Source organism: Nyctereutes procyonoides, unplaced genomic scaffold, assembly GCF_905146905.1.
Source record: "Nyctereutes procyonoides isolate TBG_1078 unplaced genomic scaffold, NYPRO_anot_genome, whole genome shotgun sequence".
Lineage (NCBI taxonomy): Eukaryota > Metazoa > Chordata > Mammalia > Carnivora > Canidae > Nyctereutes > Nyctereutes procyonoides.
In genome coordinates, this window is record NW_026575047.1 from 17,311,910 (window position 1) to 17,338,148 (window position 26,239).

A 26,239-nucleotide genomic window follows, 5' to 3' on the forward strand; every position below is an offset into this window, starting at 1 on the left:
ATGTAGTTAATTTTAAGAAACTTAATTAGCCACATGTGGCCAGTAGTTACCATATTGGACACACAGCTCTAGAATATTCTGAAAGGTTGATTGCTGGTCCCCAAAGTTTCATAAGACTTTGCTTAATAAGCCCTATTATATCACTGGATCATAATTATTTATGATTTGTCCACCTCGCTAGGTTATAAGTTTTATGCTCTAGGCAGTCGGCTGTGATCATCTACTAGCACATGGCCAGCCCCGCAGTACTAGATGCTGAACAATTAATGTAGGTTAAGTAAATGGATGTGACTTGGCTTTTTCTTTTTTTTTTTAAGATTTTATTTATTTATTCATGAGAGACACAGAGAGAGAGGCAGAGACACAGGCAGAGGGAGAAGCAGGCTCCATGCAGGAAGCCCGACAGGGATTCGATCCCAGGACCCCAGGATCATGCCCTGAGCCAAAGTCAGATGCTCAACCACTGAGCCACCTAAGTGGCCCCATAACTTGGCTTTTTCAAAAACGTCATTGTCAGTGCTTGCATGAATTCATTCGTCTGGCTTACCCTTTCTCGAGATTTTGCCCTTATGACTAGATTGATTCCCGCATCTTCAGATGAAGCCCAGACTGCTCCCTTGTTTGCACATTTTTCATTTTTCTTTCCTCCAAGGAAAACACCCCCTTTTTTTGGGAAAATCACATTTTTAAGCTAATTATTTGGGTTATTTGCCTCTCTTTCTCTAAATATTTGTATTACCATTTCTTTTTTTTAAACATTTTTTTTATTTTTTTAAAGGTATTTATTTATTTATTTATGATAGTCACAGAGAGAGAGAGAGAGAGAGGCAGAGACACAGGCAGAGGGAGAAGCAGGCTCCATGCACCGGGAGCCCGACGTGGGATTAGATCCCGGGTCTCCAGGATCGCGCCCTGGGCCAAAGGCAGGCGCCAAACCGCTGCGCCACCCAGGGATCCCCTGTATTACCATTTCTTGATGTTTTTTTCAGTTGTAGACATCATCTTCCACTATGGAAATTCATTCAGCTCACACCCCTGTTCCACCACACATAAGAAATGTTCCCAATCCCCACTGAGCATCTCCAGTTTTAGTTTGATGAATATCTAGTGTCTATTATAACTCTGTAAATGCTGTTCACAGCCAATCCAGGTGGAGAATTGTAATCCCCTTCCCACACGGCTTTTTCTCTGGGGTCCCAAATGGCTCATTGTTTCATTTTTTGTTCAATATTCTGCACACTTACACTGATTCAACCCCAAAGTCTTTTCTGATTGTATGTATCTTTCTCCTTGGGATCATTAAATGATTCTATCGATTTCATCTCTTAAAAGAAAACTGCCTCGGGCCTTCTTGCCTTGTCCAGCCTGAACGAGCTGTTCTGTGGCTGTGGCCACTGCTGGCATTCTGGGATCTCAGCCACTACCATCCTGGGGACACTTTTGTCTCTCTGTTGTGTTTAATATCCTGTTTCCTATATCCTTGCCTTCCCCTCTTGGTTTAGTCCTTCATTTTTTTGTGACATTTTCCAATAGCTTCCTTCCCAGGAGGGGAAGAAATGTGCATGGTAAATTTTTTGAGACCTTTCATATCTGAAAGTGTCTTTATCCTACTCTCTCACTTAATGGGTCGTTTGTCCTGATTTAGAATGATGATGATGATGATGATGATGATGATGAGTGTGTGTGTTTAAGGAATCCAAAACCATTCTGATCCCTCTTTGGATATTATCTGGTTTTCTCTTTCTAGATGTCTATGTAGGATCCCAGTTCTGAAATATCACAATGATATGTCTTGGTGTTGAGTCTGTTTTTATTATGTTGGACACTTGCTGAGTGCTTTCATCTAGAAACTCATGTCTTTCAGTTATGTAAAGTTTTCTCAAATCACTTTGTTGATGAATTCCTCCCCTCTTTTATTTGTTCATTCTTTTTGGAACTCCTGTTATTTAGACATTGGACCTCTTGGACTGGTCCTCTAATTTTTTTTTAATCTTGTCTATTTGATTTTGGTTTTTTTTTTTCCTGTTTGGTTTTCTATGTCTTGTCTCTTTTGCTATTTTATATAAGATTTCCTCATCTTTTTCTTCCAGGCTTTCCAATGAAATATTCATTTTTGTTGTCTTGAGTTTTCTTTTTTTAGGATTTATTTATTTATTTGAGAGAGAAAGAGAGAGAACAGAGAAGAGGGGCAGAGGGAGAGAGAGAATCTGGAGCAGATTTGCCAGTGAGTGCAGAGCCTGATGAGGGGCTTGATCTCACCACCCTGAAATCGTGACTTGAGCGGAAATCAAAAGTTGTATAATTAAACTGACTGAGCCACGCAGGGGCTCCTATTGTCTTGTTTTAATTTCCAACTTAGTTTTCTTCACTCTACTTTTTGTGTTAAGTGCTTTTTTGTTGGTTCATTGGTTGGTTGGTTGCTTTCAAACTGTCTTTCCTGTTAGAGACTTTCCTCAGATGTCTGGAGGACAACTAAAGGGTGAGTGTGCCAGCATTCCCAGAGCCAAGGAGAGAAGCAGGCTGAGGCTCTCAGCACTCCATGTGCACACATTCACTTAATCCTGTTTTGGATTCAGATCCCCCGCCCTCTGCTGTATGTTCTCTACTATGTTCCTGGTCCAGAAACCCTGTTTTTACCCTTTCCAGAAACTTAACTTACCTTCTTCAGATGAGATAGAGAGTGGAAACTACCCCAAAAGCTGAGTGTGCAGAAAAAGATTTAGGAACCTGCTTCTTAAACACCTTCCAAATTATCCTGATTCTAGCCCTCCCCTCTTTGTCCCTAGTGTCCTAAAGCCATTAAGGATTCTGCTAAATTGGGCTGGTTCTTGGCTTTCTACACTGCTGGCTTGCTGACTTCACATCCATGGGCCTTCTGTTTTTATGGACTCTTGCTCTCTCTGTAAGCATATGTATGCCTCTTCTTATTTTGTAATGGAAGGTGGCTGGCTGCGTTTGTTCACTCCGAACCTTTCTCTTACCATCTCCCCACCCATCACTTCAACACAGGACGCTAAATGCTGAACTCAGGCTCTCTCAAATACTGCACGTGGTTCTCCTTCCACTTGCCCTATTTGTGAAACCACCATTTTCCCCACTTGTCAGCCTCCAAGTATAGGAATAATTTCAAGAATTCCTTCTTTTGTCACACTACTTCCTTCTTTCATGGAGATCTGGCTGTTTACTTTTCACAAAACCCAGTACATATTTGTGAAAGTCCTACTTTGTATTCTTTTTTTGAAGAAGCAAAGATAATGAGATGTGATCATTAGAATCAAAGAACTTCCAGTGAGTGTCGGGTAGAAAAACAGAAAGTGGTAGATGATGACGATGGTGGTGGTAGTAGTGGTGGTAATGAGGGTGATAGTGACAGTGACAATGAATGACAAATCAGAGCTAACGTTAAGATTATAGTTTGCACAAACCACTATGCTCAATATTCTACTGTGTTCTTTCACTTAACCCCAACTACTCCCTGAAAAAGGTACTACCATAATTGTTATTTTACGCATAAGAAAACAGGTAGTGGGGCAACACAACTTTCCCAAGACACTATATATAATAAGTGTATAAGCCAAAGTGCTAAGAGAAACCAGGGATGGTAGAAATCAATGCTTAACTCAAAAACCAAGGAAAGCTTGAAAAAAAATGTTTTCCAAATTTGTTCTTTCCTTTGGATTTCTCTTTGATACCACCACACACCAGGCTTTTTCATCTCATCACTTAATTCTAAGGATCAACTCTTAGCAAGTCTCTCTGTACATGACTCTTGTTATTTCCCCTGTTTGCTGCTAGCAGGTGGGGCTTTCTGATATATTGCTACCATCCTGCCATTTGCTGCTTGAGAACCTACTCCCATCACCCATCACGTCACATGTGGTCCTCTGTGCCTACTTTCAAGAGCCCCAGTAACATCATCGCACATGCCATTTCCATCCCCAAATCCACAGCATGGGCCTCTCCATTGTCTTTTGTACAAGTCATATTCTTCTGTAGCCTTTTCCTTTTACTGAAACTGTCTCTGCTCATTTCTAACACCTCTCATGTCCCTATTTTTCCGTAAAGCCTTCCTGGCATCTCATCTACACTGGGACTGCTACTTCTCCTAAACTTCCATGATTGGCTAGAACTGATTGGCTTTACTAATCACTGGGTCCTCACCATGTACAACCCACTGTAATGCCAATGCTATCTTGCCCAACAAATAAATTAGTCATGTACCTAAGGCGCCAGCAAAGCAGGTGCACAAACACTTTCTTTTGAAAGAATTTATTTCAAAAAGTCTTTCCTGGGGGAAAAGTAGAATTTCTTTGAAGTGTCTTATTTGTGGTTATTATTTTTGTTTTGATATATAGTCTTTATATAGTGCTTACAGGTGGTAAAATCCTTACTGCATCTCTGGATAGTGTTAGTTTTCGTCTTAGAAATTCTTGGTAAATGGGCCATGTCTTATACTCATATAATATTCATATAATTGGGTCCAAGGCAGACACTCATTTAACATCGGATATATTTAGTAAAGTGTATGCATAACATGCTCCTGAGATAACAAACAATAATATAGGATTAAAATACCGTATTTCATTGAATATTAGATGTCAGAGGTTATAACATGTACTTATATACATCTCATATAACACAAAACTAGAAAATAATGTCACCAACTTAACTATGATGTGCCAGTGATTGTAAGACGCGTTTCAGTTTTAGAAGTGTTAAAAGGCAAGGGCTCCTGGGTGGCTCAGTCAGTAAAGCAGCTAACTCTTGATTTTGGCTCAAGTCATGGTCTCATGGTGCTGGGATGGAGCCCCACGTTGGGTTCCTTGCTCAGTAGGGAGTCTGCCTCAGGATTCTCTCTCCTTCCCTGCCCCCCCCCGCTTGCTCTCTCTCAAATAAATAAATCTTTTTAAAAAAAGTATTAAAAGGCAAATGAATACAAATGCATCTTAGATTTGGCTAAATATGTACAATATTGTATAATACATTGGTATTAAGCACCTTAACATTTTCAATGATATTTATAACACATTTCTAAAAGATATGCCATGTACCATCTATACGCATGTCACTGTGTCAGAGGACACCACATGTGGATAAAATGATGAAGCCATGACCCCTCCCTACTAAAAGTTTACTGTCTAACAGAGGGAACATTATATAAGTGAATCACTATAATGCAAGGCAAAAAGTCATCAGAACCATCCAAGAAGTTAAGGATCCTATAGAAAAGAATGGAGTGATTACGTTTAATGGATTTAAAAAAAAAAAACTTTATGGGGGAGGTGATATGGGCAATAGGCCTGAAGGATCAGAATTTTGCAAAATAGGGGATCCCTGGGTGGCTCAGCGGTTTAGTGCCTGCCTTCAGCCCAGGGCATGATCCTGGGGTCCTGGGATCGAGTCCCACATCGGGCTCCCTGCATGGAGCCTGCTTCTCCTTCTGCCTGTGTCTCTGCCTTTCTCTCTCTCTCTCTCTGTGTCTCTCATGAATACATGAATGAAATCTTTTTAAAAAAAGAATTTTGCAAAATATCAATGGGCATGGAGGCATACTGACTGGGAAAAATAATATGTACAAAGGCACAGAAATAGGAAAATATAAGCGTGTTTAGAAAAGAGCAAAAAATCCAGATGGACTGGAAATAGGATTAGCTAGAGAAGTTCCAGAGATAATCTGGCAGAGCCACTGGTGTCATATTATGGAAGGCCCTGGATGCTGAGCTGAGAATGTTAAAGACTTGGTAGGCAATGCAGAACCACTTACAGCTTCTTTTCTTTTTTCTTTTAAGGTTTTATTTATTTATTCATGAGAGACACAGAGAGAGGCAGAGACATAGGCAGAGGGAGAAGCAGGCTCCTTGCAGGGAGCCTGATGCAAGGACTCGATCCCCAGATGTGGGATCATGCCACTGAGCCATCCAGGTGGCCCATCACTTGAGGCTTCTTAACAAAGGAATGGCTTGTTAAAGGGATGGCTTACTGAGCGCATGGCTGGCTCCACCTCATTTTGTGCATCTCAGTTTACTCAGTTGAAATGCTCCCTCTTCAAGTTGGATTCCTCACTTTTTTTTTTAGATTTTTCTTTATTTGTTTGAGAAAGTGTGCACGCACATGTGCACGTGTGCATGTGTGCGAGTAGGGGAGGGGCAAAGGGAGAAGAAGAAACAGACTCCGGCTGAGCAGGGAGCCTGATGTGGGGCTTGATCCCAGGACCCTGGAATCATGACCTGAGCTGAAGGCAGATGCTTAACCGACTGAGCCACGTAGGTGCTCCCTCATTCCCCACTCTTAAACAGGTTCTTATCTGTAACTCCAAACTGCCACATCCAGTGGGTTTCCTACGAGGTACTTGGCACATGGCAAGTCTACCAACCACATGGCAAGTTCCAAGTTCTTTAAACACCAAGCAATCTGGAATATTCCCTCTTTCGCACATAGGACTGTTATTTCATAAGGCACACAGCATGGTCTCCCATTCACTGCAGTTTCCTGGTGCCTGGCACACAGCAGGAATTTAGTTATTTGTTCACTAAATAATACTCCATCCCTTCCTGTCTCGTCTTTGTCATGTTTCCTCTACCCGAAAGGCCCTCCCACCACATCTGACCATCATTATGTTTCTATCTGCCACTGTTTCTCTCAGATTTCAGATTCTAATAATCACAGAGTATTTGGTAAAAATCTGAACATTAGCTTTACTTCCTCAAATCTTATGCATCATTATTTTCACAGAGCAAAGCTATTTTCTAAAATTATGTATTTTATTAAAATATTGTACATGTATTCATTGAAACTCTGACTGATATGCCTCCAGGAAGCAAATTCCTTGAATTTTTTTCTGTTTAGTTGAAACGTCACCCATCAGAGAAGAGTTGTGTTGTCGTGTGATGTTTATCAACAGTAGTAAATAACAACAGTGGCTTTTGGTAATTGAATGAGTCCAGCATGCGCAGCACATGATAGACTGCTTGCATGTTGTGCCATTTAAATCTCCCTACAACCTTACTTTACAGAGGAAAACACTGAAGTTTGGGTGGATTATTAGTTTATCGCTGATTGTCAGCACCTAGGCTGCAGACTTGGGCCTGGCAAGTTTTAAGGCTCTGGTCTTCCTGGGCCTGGAACTCCATTCCCCTACATCAGTGCCTAGTACCCCCTCGGGACATGCTGTCTGCTGTCAGTTTCAAGAGGCAACTTGGCTGTGAACAGGAGGCAACTTGCAGACTCAACTTGCAACTTTTTTGTTGTTGCAGGAAGAGAAGTTAAAACTTCGAGAGAGACCTAATGGACAATCTCCACAACAGGTAAGCAATTTTCTTCTCTTCTTTATGTTTTGGGGAAAAAGTCTATTCTCCCCATTTTCCATTTCATCTTCTATTACTTGGTCTTTCACTACAGTTTTTATTACCAGAAACATTAAAACCAGTAAACCAAGCAATCCCCAAAGTCTGTCTTTCAGGCTTCTGTTCAGGTTTGAGTAGAATTTCGTTGTTTCCTTTTTACTTGTGTTGTTTCAGGATACAATTGTAGGACATGTGAGATGAGCATGACCCAACCAAGTCTTCACACTGAAAGATTTACAGTATGAGGAACTGAAACAAGATGGCGGAACGTTGCCTTTGTGTGAGATTAGCTAGAAACACACACATCAGATGACTCAAATTTTTTGCCACTCGGCCCACTGCCACTGTGGCTGCAGAAGCACAGTGAGTATTTATTTGGGGATTGCAAATACATTTTAGCAAGTTAGATGAATTAAAACAAAGATGGAATCCACAAATAATAGGGATAAATCAGACTCATAAAGCAAGTTGATTAACACCAGGTACCTAGGAAGCTTTGTGTGAGTTTGATACTTTTATCATCATCATCACCATTATTTTGTGTTATTAAATATCCTGAGGGCATTGGGCACCTTTGAAAAGTTTTATAGGCAGGGAGAGTGCTATGATTCAGATTTGTGTCCTAAAAAGATCACATGACTTCCGTGTGGCAAAGGTATCAGGTGGATGCAGGTGACAGGAGGATGATGTCATGGGACGGGACGGTGGCAGTGGACATGGAGAAAAGAAGGGTGGCGCTAAGAGAGACCGTGTAAGAGGTGGCATTTCTGCCTTCATGTTGCATTCCCCCTGGAATGTGGTTCAGAACTCCACCAGTGCTTTATCTGCTCACCTTTGCCCACAAGCCTTCTTAATCTTCCCAAGATTACTCAGGAGCTCCTTATGTAACACTGGGTGACGCATCTTTTTTTTTTTTCTTTTTAAAATTTAAATTCAATTAATTAGCATATAGTATATTATTAGTTTCAGAGGTAGAGGTCATTGATTCATCAGTCTTATATAACACCCAGTGCTCATTACATCACGTGCCCTCCGTAATGCCCATCACCCAGTTGCCCCATCCCCCAACCCGCCTCCAGTGTAGGTGACGCACTGCAATCATTTTAACACTAGACTAGTCATCAGCTCGTAGTTGTTTATACATTTTTCCCTTGCTAGACTGTAAACTCTTGCTGGATCCCTAGAATCGAATTCAGTCCTTGGCACGTAACATGTGCTCAGAGAATGTATGTTGCATGAGTGGGTGGTGAGCCCTTTCTTCTGTCTCTTTGTGTCCTGATAACTAGCAGAGGGTGTTGCTCCCAGCTGGGTGATGAGGAGTAACTAAAGCCTTAGAATCATGTTCAGTCTTTTCAAGTGCACAAACTGTTTTTCCTATACTTCAGAGAAACACTGGGGATTCGATTCTGCATATGTAGCGGTCATCTGAAGTGTGAGACCATCTGGGTTTTGTTGTTGTTGTTGTTCCCTGAGCAGTTCATGCTCCCAGCCTTGAGTCCTGAGCACATTTATAAAATGAGGTTATGGAGTGGAATGTTCTCGAAGATTCTCTATGGTTTGGGCACTCTAGGATACTGGGACTTACCCAGAACTCGTTGACTCCAAGCCTCTAGCCCTGAGCTATTCTTACTTTTAAAGCTATCATTATTTGTAGCCTTTTAAGGCCCTGTGGTATAAACTTCGATCCACATCACCTCCTCTGGGGCTTCCTCATCATTCCAGAACTTAGCTTTTTCTAAATACTTCAGGTTTCTTCCAGACTTCTCTCCACTCCCAGATAAAGAAAGCTATTTACCAAACAGGAGGCGTACTGTGTGTTGGAGATGCACCCTGATTCCTATGCGGTTCCAGGGAGGATTCGGTCAGAACATCACTTATTTCTATTCACAGTGTCTAAAAACAAATAGCACCCATGGTTCAAGAATATTCTCACAGGGATCCCTGGGTGGCGCAGCGGTTTGGCGCCTGCCTTTGGCCCAGGGCGCGATCCTGGAGACCCGGGATCGAATCCCACGTCAGGCTCCCAGTGCATGGAGCCTGCTTCTCCCTCTGCCTGTGTCTCTGCCTCTCTCTCTCTCTCTCTCTCTCTCTCTCTCTGACTATCATCAATAATAAAAACTTTACAAAGAAAAAAAAGAATATTCTCACAGACAACGACCATGAACTTGAGAGCAGCCAACTTTTAAGATCCTCCTACTTGCCAGATTCACTTTGCCAGGCCCATCACATGTTTAAATCATGTGATCTCACTGGGAACCCCGCAGGATTGCATGTTACTATGCTCCCCATCTGGTGATTGGCAAAACAGAAGGTAAATGGCTCACTGGCTCACTGGAGATCACCGGCTTTGAAGAGGCCAATCCAGATTTTGACTCCAGAGCCCATTCCCATAATTATAACATTAGACCTTCTTCGGTGCACTGGATTTTCAAGTTCCTCCTCCTCTTCCCGTAGACCCCCTATGTGATTTTGTACATGTTCTTTCACCCATCCTTCTGGTAACATGGCCAGAAAAATGAAAGTGGTCATGTGCTAATGCCAAGGATGTCTTTTATGTTTCTAAGCAGATACCTGCTAACGGGTGGGTGATGCCAAGCTTCCTATATGGCTTGAACCAAAGTCACTCAATCGGCCAACAAACTGAGTTGGGTTTTGTCAGATGATACTGCTACCAAGGTGGTCAAGAGTATGAAGAAGGGGGCCCACTAATCACACACGAAAAGGAGAACTGCACGTGTTAAATAAAAACATACCATCTTCAGGTCTTTAAAATATTCTCAAATAAACTATATCTCTGTTGTCTGAAGATGCTCCAGAATGCACTTGTTCAAATTCTTGGAAAGTGAAAGCCATTCAGAAGATCATGGTTTACCCACCACCACCACCCCCATCTTCAGTTGGGTCTGAGTCTTGGTGCCATGGCGATTATCCTTGAACAGCATGCTTGGTTTGGTTTTCAATGGCACGTTCTCTTGACTCATCAGCAAACAAGATTCTACTCAAGTAGCAGAATTGGGGGGAAACATCTAATTCCACGTGACTGATGAAGATCAGTTGAGATGTATATATGGTCTCAGTCACTTTCTCCTCAGAGCTGTCTGGGAAAATCTGCACTTCTTCAACATATATTTCAAAAGCATGTTGATAAGCAAATGGGGGTATCTGGATTACCAATGCTAGGAGTTTTAGGTATTTGTATTAAGCTGTTGATGTGGAGCCTCACTGAAGCATTTAGGGGCATATTAAAAACTAGCCTCCTGACACCATAGTAACAATGGGGGAAAGGGTCAATATGCCCCATGCCTATACTAATAATAGGGAACAACTTCCTTATTTTCCCAGCCATAAGGAGCATCTATAAGCTTATTTATTAACTGCCGTCACCCACACTCATCAATGATGTTGAGTATTTTCATGAGATTACTAAAAATAGTATGAAGGTCTTTATGGCCCTATAGCATCTGCAGTGGCAGTTTTAGAATACCTGTAAATAAAAAAATAAAATAAAATAAAAAGAATACCTGTAAATAGATATAGGCAGCATTTAAGAGCTTGGAGGGGAAGATAGGAGACTTGTAAGGACATTACACTGTACAGGAGACAGACTGATTTGTGGTGAGAAAGGAAAGAGAACTTGATGGAGATGATGGAGGAGCTTAAGTCCCTTCCCCAACCACCATTGACGTCCCCAGTGCCCACCCTGTGTCAGACATGCAACAAGCAACAACATATGCATTAGAGAATACCAGGGTTTTTTTTTAAGATTTTATTTATTGATTCATGAGAGACACACAGATAAAGAGAGAGAGAGAGAGAGAGAGGCAGAGGGAGAAGCAGGCTCCCCACAGGGAGCCTGATATGGGACTGGATCTCAGGACCCTGGGATCACGACCTGAGCCAAAGGTAGATGCTCAACCACTGAGCCACCCAGGTGCCCGAGAATACCAGTTTTTGCAGAGTCCAATACTGTTGCCATATATTCTTTAGTAGGTTAGCTAGAAAGCCTTTGACCAGGATACTGTTGGTATTAGGCTAGGTCTGGTCAAAGACAGGAAGCCCTCCTTTTAGACAGTGGGAGATTAGAGTCAGTGGCTTATGCAGATATTGGCAGAGCTAGGAAACCAGCTGGTGAGGCAACACGGATATGGTCAAGGCAGGAAGACATTTCCACCTTAGGGGGAGATGCAGAACCGGATGCTGGGGCAGTAGCTGGAACCATGGAGCTCAGAGCTGTTTGCATCAAGGGCTGTGAAGGAGGTCGGCCAGGATGGATCAGATACTGTCCAAGTAGGGGGGGGGGGAATACCCTGCTTCTCCCATCTTTTCCCTGGTCTTCCACCAGCACCTCCCATTGGTGGGGCTCACCCACATCCAGAGGGCAGGGGCTCCTCAGCCTTGCGTTGCCCTGGGAAACTGAGCCAGCAAGAGGAGGCAGGCGCAGATCTCAGAGCAGACAGGCAGCGGATCAGCCCGGGGTCATGGATTTGTTCCAGTTATTTCCCAGTTAGTAAACATTAAGTTCTTCAAATTGATCCCATATTTCTAGACATTAGGTTACTTTAACTTTTCTAACTGTTACAACCCTCATAGAGAAGGATTATAAAAACAACAAATATAATTTACAAAGTGTTTAAAAGCAAATTCTGGGGATGCCTGGGTGGCTCAGTGATTGAGCTCTGCCTTTGGCTCAGGGCATGATCCCACGGTCCCAGGATCGAGTCCCGCATTGGGCTCCCTGCATGGAGCCTACTTCTCCCTCTGCCTCTGAGAGTCTCTGCCTCTCTCTCTGTGTGTCTCTCATGAATAAATAAAATCTTTTTTAAAAAATAAAAAAGAAATGCAAATTCTGAAAAACAGTTTTTAGAAACTTCTAAGTTTCTAACTTAGACTCTATCTTTCTAAAGATTGGAAAACTGCTCCAATTAGGGATGGGATTGGATCAGTGATGACAGATATTAGTTTCCAACCAAAATTCAGATGCCTGGACTGCCTTGCTACCCTCACAGCAGTAAAGCAGCAGTTGTCAAAGTGTGGTCCCCAGGAAGCTCCATCAGCACCAGCTGGGGCTTGTTAGAAACTCAAGCTATCAGGCCCCACCCAGACCCAGGTGGACCCCGTGCCCCCTGCTCCTGTGTCCCCTAGGATCCGCCCACACACCCCAGCCTTTATTCAGTTATTCATTACATTGCATCTGCCCCAACCAGAAGCCTACTCTTAGGAATTTACATTCCAGAGAATAAAGGCAGAGCTAGTCAAACTTTTTCCCTAAAACAGTTCCCACCAAGGGAACAGGAGGATGGGGGTACTGGTGAGCTATCTAGAGGGCTGGCCCCAAGCTACTAACAGACTTGGAACTTCTATATGCCTTCTGCTTAACTCCAGTAATCCTGCACATTTTGCTTTTTCTAACACAAAATATTCTGAAATTAGTGTTCAATTAACTAACCGCCGTGTACTGCCATCTGGTGGTCATAGAGCAAGCACGCCTGTAAAACTCCATCAAAGCCCAAATTCAGAGGATCCGGCTCCCTTTTGCAAAAACTACTGCTGTTTGTTGTGTAATTCAGTGGACTCAGAAATCAACAGAACCTACCAAGACAGACGCCAGGAAATGTTAATAATAATGAAAATTAGAACAACAGCATTAATAATAGCTCCACCGTGCCCCTTTCTAACTTACATCCATTTACTTGTCTACAAAATAGTGGTACTCACTTTACAGGATTGTTGTAAAGTCAAAATGAATGAGTACGTGAAAGTTCCCAAACCAGTCCTCGATGCATAGGAAACACTCAAATGTTAACTGCTTATTAAGTATTAATAAGTACCGGCAGTAGGCCAGACACCGTAGTAAATGCCGTACAAACTTCTATCTCATTTAATTTTCAAAATGATCCTGACAAGCTGGAATAGTTATCATTCCCATTCTGCAGATTAGCCGGCTGAAGCTCGAAGAAGCTAAGAAATTTGTGTAGAGGTCACAAAGCTATTTCTAGTACATTATTTTCACTATAAAGCTGTACTTTATTAAAACAGCTAATAGACTGAGCTATTAATCACAGTAATATTTATCACATTTTCACACTTCACTGTGTTCATCTAGTATGGTACTGGGGTGAGTTTGCTTCAAAATGTCACCCTGCCCCAAAGGATCCAGAAATCTCTTTCCCTATAAGCTGAGTTTTTAGTTTTTACTATTGTACGTGAAACTGAAATGACACACTCCTGAATCCCACATAGCTTCTTCATAAATGAAGGACTTACTGTGTTCAGTCACGAAAAAAAAAAAGTGGTGGAGGGAATATTGAAATCCACAATGCTGGCCCTAGACTACTCCCTTGACCACTATGCTGAAATGCCTTTGTGGTGTGATGAATCTTCCCAAATGTTTATATAAATCCCATCCCACCCCACACATATACACCACCACCACCACCACACACATTCAAGACTGTAAGTTCTCTCAGGGAGCACCTGGATTCTGCTGTTTCCCCAGAACCTGGTACAGTGCCTGGTGCACACCAGGGATTCACTGAAGAGCCAAAGAATCAGTGGAGACACTGTGTAATGACTGTGACCATTCACGAAACATCTGGCTTAGGGACAGCAGACTGAGGACCACGTCAGTAAGGAAAAAATGATTTTTGAATAGAAGAAGGGGCCATGGAAATGTTTTTAAGATCCTTCAGAAAGATTACAACATGCCAGCATATGGTCCACAAGAAGAGAAAAATGGAGTGACATTCTAACTGTTGTAAAAGTCTTGTCTTTCCACATTTAACACAGACACCAAGGATCCTGTGACCCCAGCTGCAGTAAAGTGTTGGGACCAGGACCTGGCTTGTTCTGCAAGTTCCTGCAAAGGAAGCACCCCAAGACCAGCGTAGACACCCGCCTCGGGTGAACATACCAGCAAGGACAGCCTGGAGAGAGGCCAGGGAGGCAGCCCTTTTAAATATTATGATTTGAGTGAGCCCAGGGCAGCCTTTCATCGAGAAACACCTATTTCAGTCCTGCCATTTCATCCCCAGAGACCAATTCCTTGGCTCCTGAGAACTTGACCTCCTGGCCAGTAGCCCGTGCCTCCCCATCACCCACTCCAGTGGACAAGGGAATCCAGCAGCGCACCTCCTCCAGCCTCACGGGGTCCCCAGGACCCGAGTCCTCACCCCTCCCAGGGGCTTTGCTGTTACTCTGTCTCCCCTAGTACTCTCTGGAGAGAGGCTGAGGAGACCGCCACGAAAGAGCCGCACACATGAGGGAAAGAGCTGGAGAACCCAAGGCCTGATGAGAGGACAAGGAGGAGAAGCTTTGTGCATTCAGTAGGGATCTCGGGCTGGGGCAAGTGCGGAGTCGAGACCCAAACACACCTCAGTGGTGTGGCCATGGGGTGGTTCACAAGCCATTGAGAGAAACCTGGCCTGCGCCAGCGTCCTATAGGTGGCCGCCTTGCCTCAGCATTCAAAGAGTTAACCGTGTGTAAACCAAGTTGAAAAGGGGGTCATGAGGGAAGTCCCCTTTTCTTCACCAATTCGCCTCTTAGGTCATCAGATTTGGATAAGAGCTTTGACATCAAAGACTCCTTTTGCAGATGAAGAAACCGAGGCATCAAGAGATCACAGATTTTCCCACGTCTGTGGGGCAGGCAGTGGAGCTGTTGCTACCATGGGACTCTCTCTGCCCGGGTTCCCCCAGACACCATGTGACACTTTCAGTCAGAGGCACAGAACACACCCTGATAGCTAGGATTGTCACTTCAACAGTCATTCTTCCCAAAACACAAGTTTTTGTTGGTTGTTAATAAGTCTTTTATAGGGGGAAAAAAAAGCTCTGTGGTCAAATAACTTTGGGAAACACTGAGATAAACAAGATGAAATAGTTCTTTTTCTTAACCACAAATGTGTTCGTCTTTAATCTCTGCTGTTCCCAAATGTATCTGACCGAGAACCCCTTTCTGAGGGAAAAAACCTACAAACACATCTCTGCACATAAATATCCCATCAGACCCAGCTCTGGGTGACACGTATATCGTAGTACATCAACTATCGAAGATTTTATTTACTTACTTATTTGAGAGAGAGCAAGCGGGAGTGGGTGGTGGAGAGGAAGAGAAAGAATCTCAAGCAGACTCCAGCTGAGAGCAGAGCCTGATGCGGGGCTTGATCTCATGACCCTGAGATCATGACCTGAGCCGAAACCAAGAGCCAGATGCTTAAACTGACTGAGCTACCCAGGCACCCCACCCACCAGCTGTTGAGAATGCATAAAATACTAGGTGATGGCGCCAATAATAAAGATCCTCATAGTCTTGCAGGTTGTCCAAAATCACCCAGCTCAGCCTCTTCAGGAGAAAAGGAAACACACCAGGAGTTTTCAAGGGCTGTCCAAAAGGAGGAAATGGATTGAGTAGTCTAGGGATTTATCTTGTCCCTTTCCCGTTGTGAATTCAGCACAGCCACTGAAGCTGGGCAGGCCATCCCTTACTTATCCTATAAAGCGCCTGGCAATTTCTTCAGCACCTGGCAATTACGTTCATTCATTCCTCTCGAGCCCAGGAGCTCAGTACCCAGACATGACTCGCTAAGTATTCGTCAACTTCACCTGCTGCCCAGGTGAAAGGTGGAATCCCCGCTGTTTTACAAACACTGGCAAGTTGGTTTTTTCAAAAACGGAGCTGAAATTTTAAGGGTTTCATTTGGTCCCTCTCTCTCTCTCTCTCTCTCTCTCTCAAACATTCCAGCTTCGATAAACTCAGACCACTTCCCAGCAGCTGCCTCTACAGACAGCTCATGGACTAGAACCCGGGAAGCAGAACACCCTTGACCCTGGGAACTGCCCAAGGGAGGTTTTGCTGTTTCCCAAGCCCGGAGGGAAGAACGGAGTCCCTCCCATCTCTCCCAGCAGCTGCGCTTGGCTCCCAGATTTGGACCACTGGGTAGTGTGATCACGAGGAGAGGCAGGCCCTCTGTTGGGATAACTTAGAAAATCTCCTGCGCATCCTTTATTCACTCACAGCCATCACTCACCAGTCATTCCTTTGTTTGAATACCAAGCACAAAGGGCCCTGCTGGACACTGCCCGGTGTTGGGCGCTGCCTGTGAGGAGCTTGGGAGTGGAAGGGGAGGCAGACAGCTGAGGATACCGAAGCACTAGCCTGGAAGTCCCCCTAGGAGAGGAGGCAGCTGAGGACAGGAACCATACCTCCTTTGCCTTCAGAGTCCCAGTGCCTAGGACTGGCTCTTGAGGAAAGGTCTTCAGGACGTACTCAGAATGACTAAATCCAGAAAAAAAAAAAATTGGTGGGCTTTTGGTGAGCTCTTTTCCAAAACCTTTTTCCCTGTGCTTCTTTATAGGGAATATCTTTTTTTTTTGGGGGGGGGGGGAATATCTTAATATCCATGACTTCCCGTAGGTGTTAGGTCCTACTCTAGGGATAAAGAGAACAAGAACTGACGTTAGATTGGCGCTTTTTTTTTAAATTTCCTGTTTTTTTTCTTTTAATTTTTTATTTGACATTACATCAGGTTAATGAAAAGTTCTCAGAAAGGTACGAAGAATCTTCATATATGCTCCACGCACAGCTCCCAGAAGTTACCATTTACCACATTTGCTTTATCCTTCTCTTTCTTGATATGCTCACTCATGCAATTTTTTTTTTCTGAATCATTTTCATGAATCACAGATACCATGCCCCTTCCTCCTTAATACGTCCCTGGGTATTTCCTAAAAACAAGGCTGTTCTCTTACATACCCCAGTGCATTGATCAAAATCAGGAAATTAACACTGACTTGATAATGTTACCTAATCAATAGGCCTTACTCAGACTTCAGCAGTTGTGTCGATGATGACCTTTTAGCCAAAAACTTATGCGTGTCATCTGGCCATCGTACATCCTGTCTTCTTCAATTCTGGAACAGCTCCTCAGTCTGTCTGTATTTTTCCGACTAGCACTTTTTTTCAAGAGTACAGGTCAGCTGTTTCGCAGAACATCCCTCCATGTGGGGTGACAGATGTCGCTTCACACTCCCACCCAGCTTACGTTCTTTTTCCAGGAAGACCAGAAACGTGATGCTGAATTCTCAGCATAACCCATCCGGGGCACCTGAAGCTGGTTAGTCTCGATGATTGCAGGCAGTGTTATCGGATGCAAGTGCTGTGTGCCTATTTCTCCACTGCCCAGATCCGGTTTTACCCTTACACATGTGGCGGGGAGACGCTTGCAGACTAACCATCCTGTTCTTCCCAGACTCTTACCCATTAGTCTCAGCATCCACTGATGCCTTTTGCTGGAATCAGTTACTGTTATGATGGTGATTTTTCTAGTCCCATTATCCCGTGTGTGTGTGTGTGTGTGTGTGTGTGTGTGTGTGTGTGTGTGTTAACTGGCTTTCTGCTTATAAGGTAGACATTTAAATTTCGATCAGTGTAGATTCACAGGTCCTCATTTTATGCAGCAGGTTACAATCCTTTATACCGGTCGTATTTATTTTGATGCTCCAGTTGTTCCAAACTTGGCCAGTAGAACCTTTGCCATCTGGTTCCTGTGTCCTTTGACCTGCCCCTGTCACTCTCTCAGACTGTCACTATTCAAAGGCAGCCCTTGGCAACCGGATGGAGATTTTTTCTATTACCTCTGGACTTCCTGATGAATATTCAGTGTCTCTGCCTGGTTCAAAAACTCCTGTGATCTTCTGGCCTCCCCCCACTGCCACCACGACCCCCCCTTGTGGAACAGGACTTTCTAGCAAGAAGACTAGACTAGTAACCGACAGAGCGTCAGCGTGTCCATCCTCAAACACAGGACTGTTTAACTTCAACACTGATCGCAGGGCAGGGCCACCCCCCAACGCAGAAGTGGGCGGGCGCCGGGGGTGGATGGACCTACCATCCTAATGGTGTTTGCTTTTCCCCTGTGTAAACCAGCCAGTGGTTGCAAAGGATTTGCCCTTTGCTTCTCTGTTGCTTTTTCAGACTCCAAAGAGAAAGCAGATTTTGATTCTGCTACGTAATAAAAGGCACCTGACAACTGAGAGCTGGCCTTCAAGCTAGCCGTTGTCAAAGTTGGGGGGGGCGGTCGGGGGCACAGAGAGATAGCAGGTGGACAGCCCATGTTGAAGCCAAGTCTCAATTTCACACGAGCAAGCCTTCCGCCCTCCCCCACCGGCCCCCCATTCCCCTGTGTCACACCGGCCACAGAAGAGTCCCTTCCCCTCCTGGAAATGGGAGAGCTCGGCGGCTCAGAGCAAGACGTGGACGTGGCAGTGACATGTGGAGAGAGATTGGATGTGCCATGAGGGCTCTTCATATAAGGAAGGAAACTGTGGATGCGGGCAGCAGGCCTAGGGTGTAAATACATTAGTCCCCACCCTTTTTGTCATGGTCACACAGCCCGGGACCCAGGAGTTGCCTCAGTGAGGGAAGGAATGCCACCGCCGGGGAGGGAACCCCGGGCCTTGCGAGAAGGCAGGGCCTCTGCCCAGGAGGAGAGGCCCGGAGCATGGCCCTCAGGTAGGGGACCCCGCCTGGAGGAAACCCAGGCAACGCGGTGGGGGGTAGGGGGTGGGGGGAGGGAAGCCAAGCCAGAAACAGGAGCCTGAAACATCCTTCACATCTCATGGCTTTGAAGAAAACTGTGGATCCTCTGCTTTTCCTGGGGGAGGAGGTGGGGAGCTGAAAGCCACAGGTGACTTGTAAATTCTGTAGGAAACGGGGAAGTGGTGGCTCTCCAGCTGGCCTGTGAAATCTCAGCAGTCACTGCATCTGGGGGGCCCTGGCCAGGGCAGCAGAGGGTGGGGGCCTGCAGCCCGGGCAGGGTTCCCCACTGTCGGTCGACAATGGTCACCTCTGGGACCTGGGAACCCAAAGTGGGGCTGCAGGCCCCTTCCTCACCTCCCCCCTTCTTTCCTCTCTCTTCCTTCCTGCAAACCTTCCCCTCCCACACCTCTTGGACTCCCCATCCTAAGACTGACCCACCAGATATTTTACAATGGGTCATATTTCAGGGTGGCTTCAATTATGTGGTGACGACCCACAATCTGCCCTCTCTCAAAAACCTCAAAGCCAGGTTTTTCCTTTTCTTTGACTTTTTTTTTTTTTTTTTGCCTTTGCCTTTGCCACCAATCCTCCCAACTGTGTTTTTAAATAGAGTCCAAGATAAATAAAAGTACCGCAAGCAGGCCAAGGGGCATGGTTTTAGAGCAGGAGGAGGGGAGGAGAGGAGGGGAAGACAGGGGCTGATGGGGGCGAGGAGGAGCATGCAGTATTTATCTATCCTGTTTGTCCAGCTGATTTGTGAATTATTAGCAGAAAATAGGCATAAATGGGAGCAGAGGCTGGGAACAAAATCCCGGGCTCTGGAAACGGGGTCATTTAATTGAGCGTGCTTTGAAGAAGGAAATGGTTGGACACACAAACCACTGGCTAAGTTCCCAATGATCTCTCCCTCTGAGGAACTTCTGTGGCACTTGGGGCTTATATCTTTCACTTGGTGCCACAGTTGATAGAAATACACCCTTTGGCCCTTATGCCAGAAAACAACGATTACTTGGTATTGTGAAGACTTTTGTTCATGTGTGTGTTGTGGCAACTAACTTGTATCTTTCTTAGGTGCAAGGCCTCCATCCTCTTTTTTTGTTTTTTTAACATGCTGTGTCCAAACAGGTCTGAGCCCTAAAGTATATGCTTCTTGTGGATGTTAACTCACATAATCCCGGATGATGGCATCTGATAGACATAGCACTATCCCCGTTTACAGGTGGAAAAATAGCTGAGGCCCAGAGTCATACAGCTGGGCCCCAAACCATATAATTCAAGTAAATCTCCCCATCTCCAACCTATGATCACACCTACAAAGACATTGATTGATTGATTGATTGATTGATTGATTGTCATAAGAAGGAACAGTGACAAGTTCCAGAGATTAGGATGGGGATATCTTTCGGGGGCTGTTTTCCAGGTTCTTTGTGGACTACCTAGGTCCCATAACCTGCCCATCATGGGGTGCCTGGCTGGCTCACTCAGAAGAGCACTCAACTCTTGATCTTGTGGTTGTGAGTTCAAGCCCCACACTGGATGTAGGGATGACTAAAAAAAATAAAATAAACTTTAAAAGAAAGAAGAGAGCGCTGGTCATTTTCCATGTGGGTAAAGCCTCATGAAGTGGCCGTGAAGCAGTGCCCCGGGAATTCAGGTGGAAGAAGACAGACGAGGGGCCGGGGGCTGGGGGGGCAGTCACACAGCCAACGACAAATGCCCTCTGCCTCTTCCTCGGGTTCCCGTCTTCCAGACGGAATTCAGTTATTGGCTCGGCTTTTTTAAAAGTTGTAGAAACCGGACAAGGGAACTGATTTAGAGACTCTTCTACGCCCATTTTTAGGATCTTCATGGGGAGATCAGAACAAGTTGGTGGGTTCTACACCGAGGGAAGATTTTAGTCAGGGGGCAAGCATCTGGAAACTCGAAACCTGGAAAGGCACAGGTGGGAGATAAAAGTGGCCCAGAGCCGAGCCCACCTGCTGCCAGGAGGCCCCCCGGGGCACCTCCTCGGGCTGCAAGAGAGTGGAGCCCTTGGACTGAGGCCAGGGCTGGCCCAGTCGTGGGAGAGGCAGAGCAGGTGCAGCTTAGTCCCCAGAAGCTTGGATGATGACCGCAGCTGTAACCTTCTGGGTGTCTGTAGTTGAACATGCAGGGCAGCCACCTTACCCAGAGGTCCCTAAATACTTGAGGAGCTAAGGACTGGTAAGGGTAAGGAATCTGCTCTTCCCTGTCACCTCCCCGCTGCAGCACAGTGGCGGCGCCCTAGTCGGTTCCCGAGGCCCCCACACAAGGCAGATAGAAAGTGGCCTGGATGTTTCTCGATCCCGCCTTTCTCTCTCTGGCATTCTTCAGCCTGCATTTCCTCCTTTGCCAAGTGGAGGTGCCACGTGGAACCCCCAGGATGGGCGGAAGGGCCTGGCACAGAGGCCAGTGTCAGTAGATGCTTGAGAACTCTGAATGGGCGATTCTGGGTCAATGAAGATGTCCCCAGGAACCGTGGCCTCCCTGACGCCCGTGGTATCCTTTTGCCAAACACTGTGACTCGATGCACTTGGAATATCTAGAAAGGAAAAAGCAAACGTAATTCCTATTCACTATGTTCTCTCCTTTTTAACTTTCTTTTCCAGACGGTAACAAAAAATAATCCAGATGGGGTGCAGATGCTGTAAAATGATACAAAGGTAAAGTCGCAACCATGACCTCTGAGCGGAGGGATCTGTGGTCACCGTGGAGGCCCTTGTAAAGACCCCGCGTGGATTTAGTGCATTTATCCAGCTTGGGGCATGACCAGCCTTGCCAAGAAATTAGGAGTTAGGAACTGCTTTGATATCATGTAAGAGGACACGTGGCCTGGATTTTTATTTTTTTTAATTTTTTATTTATTTATGATAGTCACACACACACAGAGAGAGAGAGAGAGAGAGAGGCAGAGACACAGGCAGAGGGAGAAGCAGGCTCCATGCACCGGGAGCCCGACGTGGGATTCGATCCCGGGTCTCCAGGATCGCGCCCTGGGCCAAAGGCAGGCGCCAAACCGCTGCGCCACCCAGGGATCCCGTGGCCTGGATTTTTAAACCCGGTTTTGCCCACCGCTCAGAGCGTGCTGGAAACAACATCACGCTCTGAGCCTGAATTTGGTTTAGGTTGGATTTACAATTCCCCAGGGAGCTCCAGTGCAAAGAAAAGCTTGGGTTTCAGAGATGGTGCCTGACACGGCGTCCCTGAAAAGAATTCACCCCAGTCACTTATGTGTTTTTAATGTTGTCCGGATTCTATTTCAGAATAATTTGGATCACCTCAATAGAATTCTATGCAGAATAAAGGGGGCGGGGGGGGGGAATTAACTAATCTGCTTCCTTCACAAATAACACTTTTTAATATTTCTAGTTCTACATTCATAGCTATATACCTACATCCATTCATTCATGTGTGCCTGTGTGTGTGTAAGTTTTATGCCGTTGTAAATGCAATGTGATGGTAGGCATTATTCAAAAGGCATTAGAATAAACATGCATTATAAGTATCGTTCCTAAAAATAATAATGATAACAATGATTAATAATAACAAGTACCGTTCCTGTTAGTCCAGACTTCATATTTGTCGTTCCAACGACTGCATAATGCTCCATTAAGGGGATGGGCTATCAGCGCTCAGCCGCTTCGTCCCTTGTTGTTGCACATTCGGTTCAGAACCCGTTTACACCAACTACAGTTGGTTTAGCCACGCGCAGAGGCTCCACGGAGTAATCGCGGAGGTGGACGGGGGCAGAAGGGAGCAGGGCCCGTAGCAGGAACCTTGATGATGGAAGCCAGTCGTTCACAAAGGCATCGGTGGGTAGCGTCAGGTAGAGTTTAACCCGGCCCTCCCTCCTGTCACCCCCAGCTATCTCTTTGATCCGGTGCAAGTGGCCTCCCCCGGCTACGTCAACGAGGTGAACAGCTGCAAGGTGGACGAAGGGCGCTCTGGCCAGGCGCAAGGCAAGCAGAGCGGCGAGGCGCTGGTGCACAAGGAGGAGCTGCGGCGCGAGGCCCCGCGGGGGGCGGGCAGCGCCCTCAACGGCGTGGGCCCCGCCTCGGCCCCGCAGCGGGGCCCCCGGAAACAGGGCGGCGACGCGGACCCCAGGCCCGGGGAGGGGCCTGCGGCGGAGGGGCCTGCGGCGGAGGAGCCCGCGCCCGCGCCGCGGCTGCCGCCCCCGGACTACCCGGCCCCGCAGGGCTGCGCGGTGCGCCCCGGGGGCGCGGGGCGGGGGCACCCACCGGCCGGGGGGCGCGGCCTCCGCACGCCCGAGCCCCCCCGGACCAGCTGGGACGCGTCAAACGAGCCCGTGGCCACGGACGTCCTCAGGCTCTACCTGCAGGATGCGGGTGCCGCTGCGGGTGCCGCCGCGGGTGCTGATGCGGGTGCCGCTGCGGGTGCTGATGCGGGTGCCGCCGCGGGTGCCGCCCCGGGTGCCGCTGCGGGTGCCGCCGCGGGTGCCGCCCCGGGTGCCGCTGCGGCCGCGGGGTCCAGAGGCGGCTGGGAGGACGCGCCCGAGGACGCGGCGGTGGCCGAGGCGCTGGCGGCCCTCGAGGCGGCCACGGCGGGAGAGGACGTGGACGAGGCCGACTAGGGCCCCCGCCACCCCGGGGGGCTCCTCGCGCGCCCGTGGCACGGGCCCAGGGCGCAGGCAGCGGCTGCCCAGCCGGCCCGCTCCCCGCACACCTGCCCCAGAGGCTCAAATGCCCTGAAATCCCAGCGCCCAACCCCAGGGGTGCAGAACCACGGAGCGCCCTGGGTGCGCATCCCTCGTCTTGCTTTTCGGGGCCCGCCGGTGGTGTACCCGGGCCCCCGCTGGAAGTGCCTAGTGCGCGTCCCGGGGCGTGGCTCACCTGCAGGCACAGTCGCGCAGGGAACCGACAACTAACCACTCGGCCGGCGTCGAGTTAAGCTCAGCAGCTCTCAGGATGGGGCAGGAGCCCGCGGTAGACAAATGGTCAGTCGTTAGCCGCGACGCTAAGACACCTCGACCTTGACTTTTTTTACGCCATCATCACTGTGTAATCCCCTTTGGGACTGGGGAGCCGGTCAAAATGATCCTTACAACGGCCGGCATTGTATCGGAGTCTTATGCTCATGAGGTTGGGAAGAGCCAAGAGATGGATGTTTTATGCCACTTACTGTCTGATTCTCATTAAAGCATGACAACACATGTGTCTGTCTGTGGTGACTCAGAGGTGGTTCCCGTCTCCCAGACGGAGCGTCAGGTAAGCCCTGAGGTTTCTTTCTCCATTTCGAGAGCTGTGCTGCCAAGTTACAGGTGAGGTTTGCTGAGAATGGCCTTGGCTGCCTGTCCCTGCCCTTCAAACTCGTGACACCATGACCACGTGGGCCCATCTTACATAAGGATGAACAACAGCCCTCCCTGGATTCCAGCCTTCTAATTTATAAAAAAAATAAAAAATAAAAAAAAATAAAAAAAAAAAAACAAGAACTGCCGTTCCGACAAGACTCCGTGGAAATTTTAGAGGATGGTCAAGTCTATCTAGAGAAACATGAACGTGGAAGATGCCATAGGATGACATTTCATAACACAGGCCCTGAAATCTGTCTGACCCCTGGTTCGATTTCCAGCTCTGCCACATGACCTCGGGCAAGTAATTCATCCCTTCTATTTGCCCCTCTGTGAAGGGACAATAATAGTATGTATTCGGACAGATGAAATGAGGTTACGCAAGTGCCTCGCACCCCGTAGGCGCTCAATAAAATGATAAGTCTTACCAGTTAAAAACAAATCCTCTAAAAATGGTTGTATGTCCTCACAAGGGAAAACTCTCATACTGTCAAGTGTCAATAATGGCATCACTGCACTTTGGTAATCATTGAAATAAAATGTGATTTCTGAGCTTCCCCGCATCTTTAAGGAAGGCACCCTCACAAATGCTTAAGAGACATACATGACCCTGAGTGTGTTTGGTGACACGCCATCTCTACTTCTAAGGTCACGCAGAGCCCTTAAAATGCAAACTGTTGTCATCGTTCATTGCATTGTGGGTGTATTTGCTACCGTACTTAGCACACCGCATGCTTCATATTTGAGAGCGATTCCTTCAACAGTTTCCCAAAGTGTAGCTGCTGGGAATTAGGTTCAGCTGCATGTGATAAATGGCTTATAAAAATAGAGATGTATTTACCTCTTATGTAGAAGAAAATCCAGAGTTAGCAGTCCAGGGCGATAGTGTTCCATCCAATCATTACATTTGCCTTCCACGCAGGAAAATGAGTAAAGGAATCTCATTCCCTCCCCATTAAGGACCTCCTGAAAGTATAATTTGATCCTTCCACTTATACCTCCTGGGTCAGCATCTAGTCACTTGGTCACCCTGAGATGCAAGAAAGGCTAAGGAGACTTATCTTTCTGTCTGTCTGGATTTTTTTTTTTTGTCTAAATTTTCAAAATAAATTCAGTATTTGCTTACTGAGAAGGAGAATAGACATTGAGTGTTGAGGTGGTCAGCTTGCAGTCTCTCCCACCCCAGGCCCTCAGAACCCAAAAGCCCAGGCTACCGCCAGTTTGCAAGAAGTTGAGAGGTTGTATTTACATTTGATAAAACACAGATGGGAATTCAAACTATAGAAATGATCCCTGAAAGTATAGTCTTACAGATGGGAATTCAGCCTGTGGTCCAGTCCTGACTTCCTGCTGCTGTCTCTACAACAGAAGGATGAGAGAAGAAAATTCAGCAGGAAAGGGGTAAGGTGAGGATTTAGTGCAGACAGGTCTCTTTGTCTTGCATGGAAACACACTTCTGCGCCTGGCACATGTACGTAATTTCACATTTTGAGACTATTGCAGATACATCACCATGATTAACAATTCCCCTGAGTTTTAAAGATTCTTTTTCTGCAAAAAAAAAAAAAAAAACTGCTTCAGAAAGGTTAGCTGATGACCAAGATTTTCAAGTCTTTTTTGTTTAGTGTTTTGTGTTTTTTTTTTTTTTTTAAGCTATCGTGGCTCCTTTTGTCTACCCCCATATCCAGGTTCTACCAAAGGATGTCAGAGGAGAATCAGAATCTTCAGGTTGAAAACAAATTCCAGATTTTAGCCCTGTCCACCAGGTTGTCTAGCAACTGGCTAAGCATCCTACTCTGTGTAGTGACTTTCTGCAGCCTGCTGCCACCCGATATCAGGAAAGTGATGATTGGCAATAGTCAACTTTTCTAATATTCTGGACGACTTGAAAGCACGGATGCAGTCTGGATTTTAAGGCACCGGCTGTGATCAGGAGGGGACATCCTGGTCTTTCATGATCGAAGCAAATTGTATTGTGGCTATTTACCACTTTAAATCTTGATTTTAATATAAGATTATTTCTATATATTG

At 46.2% G+C, this 26,239-nt stretch overlaps 1 protein-coding gene and 1 pseudogene across 6 annotated transcripts in view; one reads left to right on the forward strand and one right to left on the reverse strand.

Annotated features, from left to right (window-relative positions):
- Positions 1-24,067, forward strand: part of CUNH4orf19 (chromosome unknown C4orf19 homolog) — an 86,945-nt gene extending 62,878 nt beyond the window's left edge. For 3 of the 6 annotated variants that reach the window (XM_055326249.1, XM_055326248.1, XM_055326252.1), the window contains exons 2-4: positions 7,254-7,304; positions 21,507-21,560; positions 22,762-24,067. In XM_055326249.1, coding sequence (XP_055182224.1) covers positions 21,529-21,560; positions 22,762-23,488 — 759 coding nt within the window. In that variant the 5' untranslated portion in view covers positions 7,254-7,304; positions 21,507-21,528 and the 3' untranslated portion in view covers positions 23,489-24,067. Of the gene's footprint in view, positions 1-7,253; positions 7,305-7,517; positions 7,707-18,732; positions 18,853-21,506; positions 21,561-22,761 lie in introns of all 6 variants that reach the window. The other 3 variants (XM_055326253.1, XM_055326254.1, XM_055326250.1) reach the window with 3 other exon arrangements.
- A 1,353-nt stretch (positions 24,068-25,420) lies between these two features.
- Positions 25,421-25,517, reverse strand: LOC129510647 (small nucleolar RNA U3; annotated as a pseudogene).
- Positions 25,518-26,239: the final 722 nt, after the last annotated feature.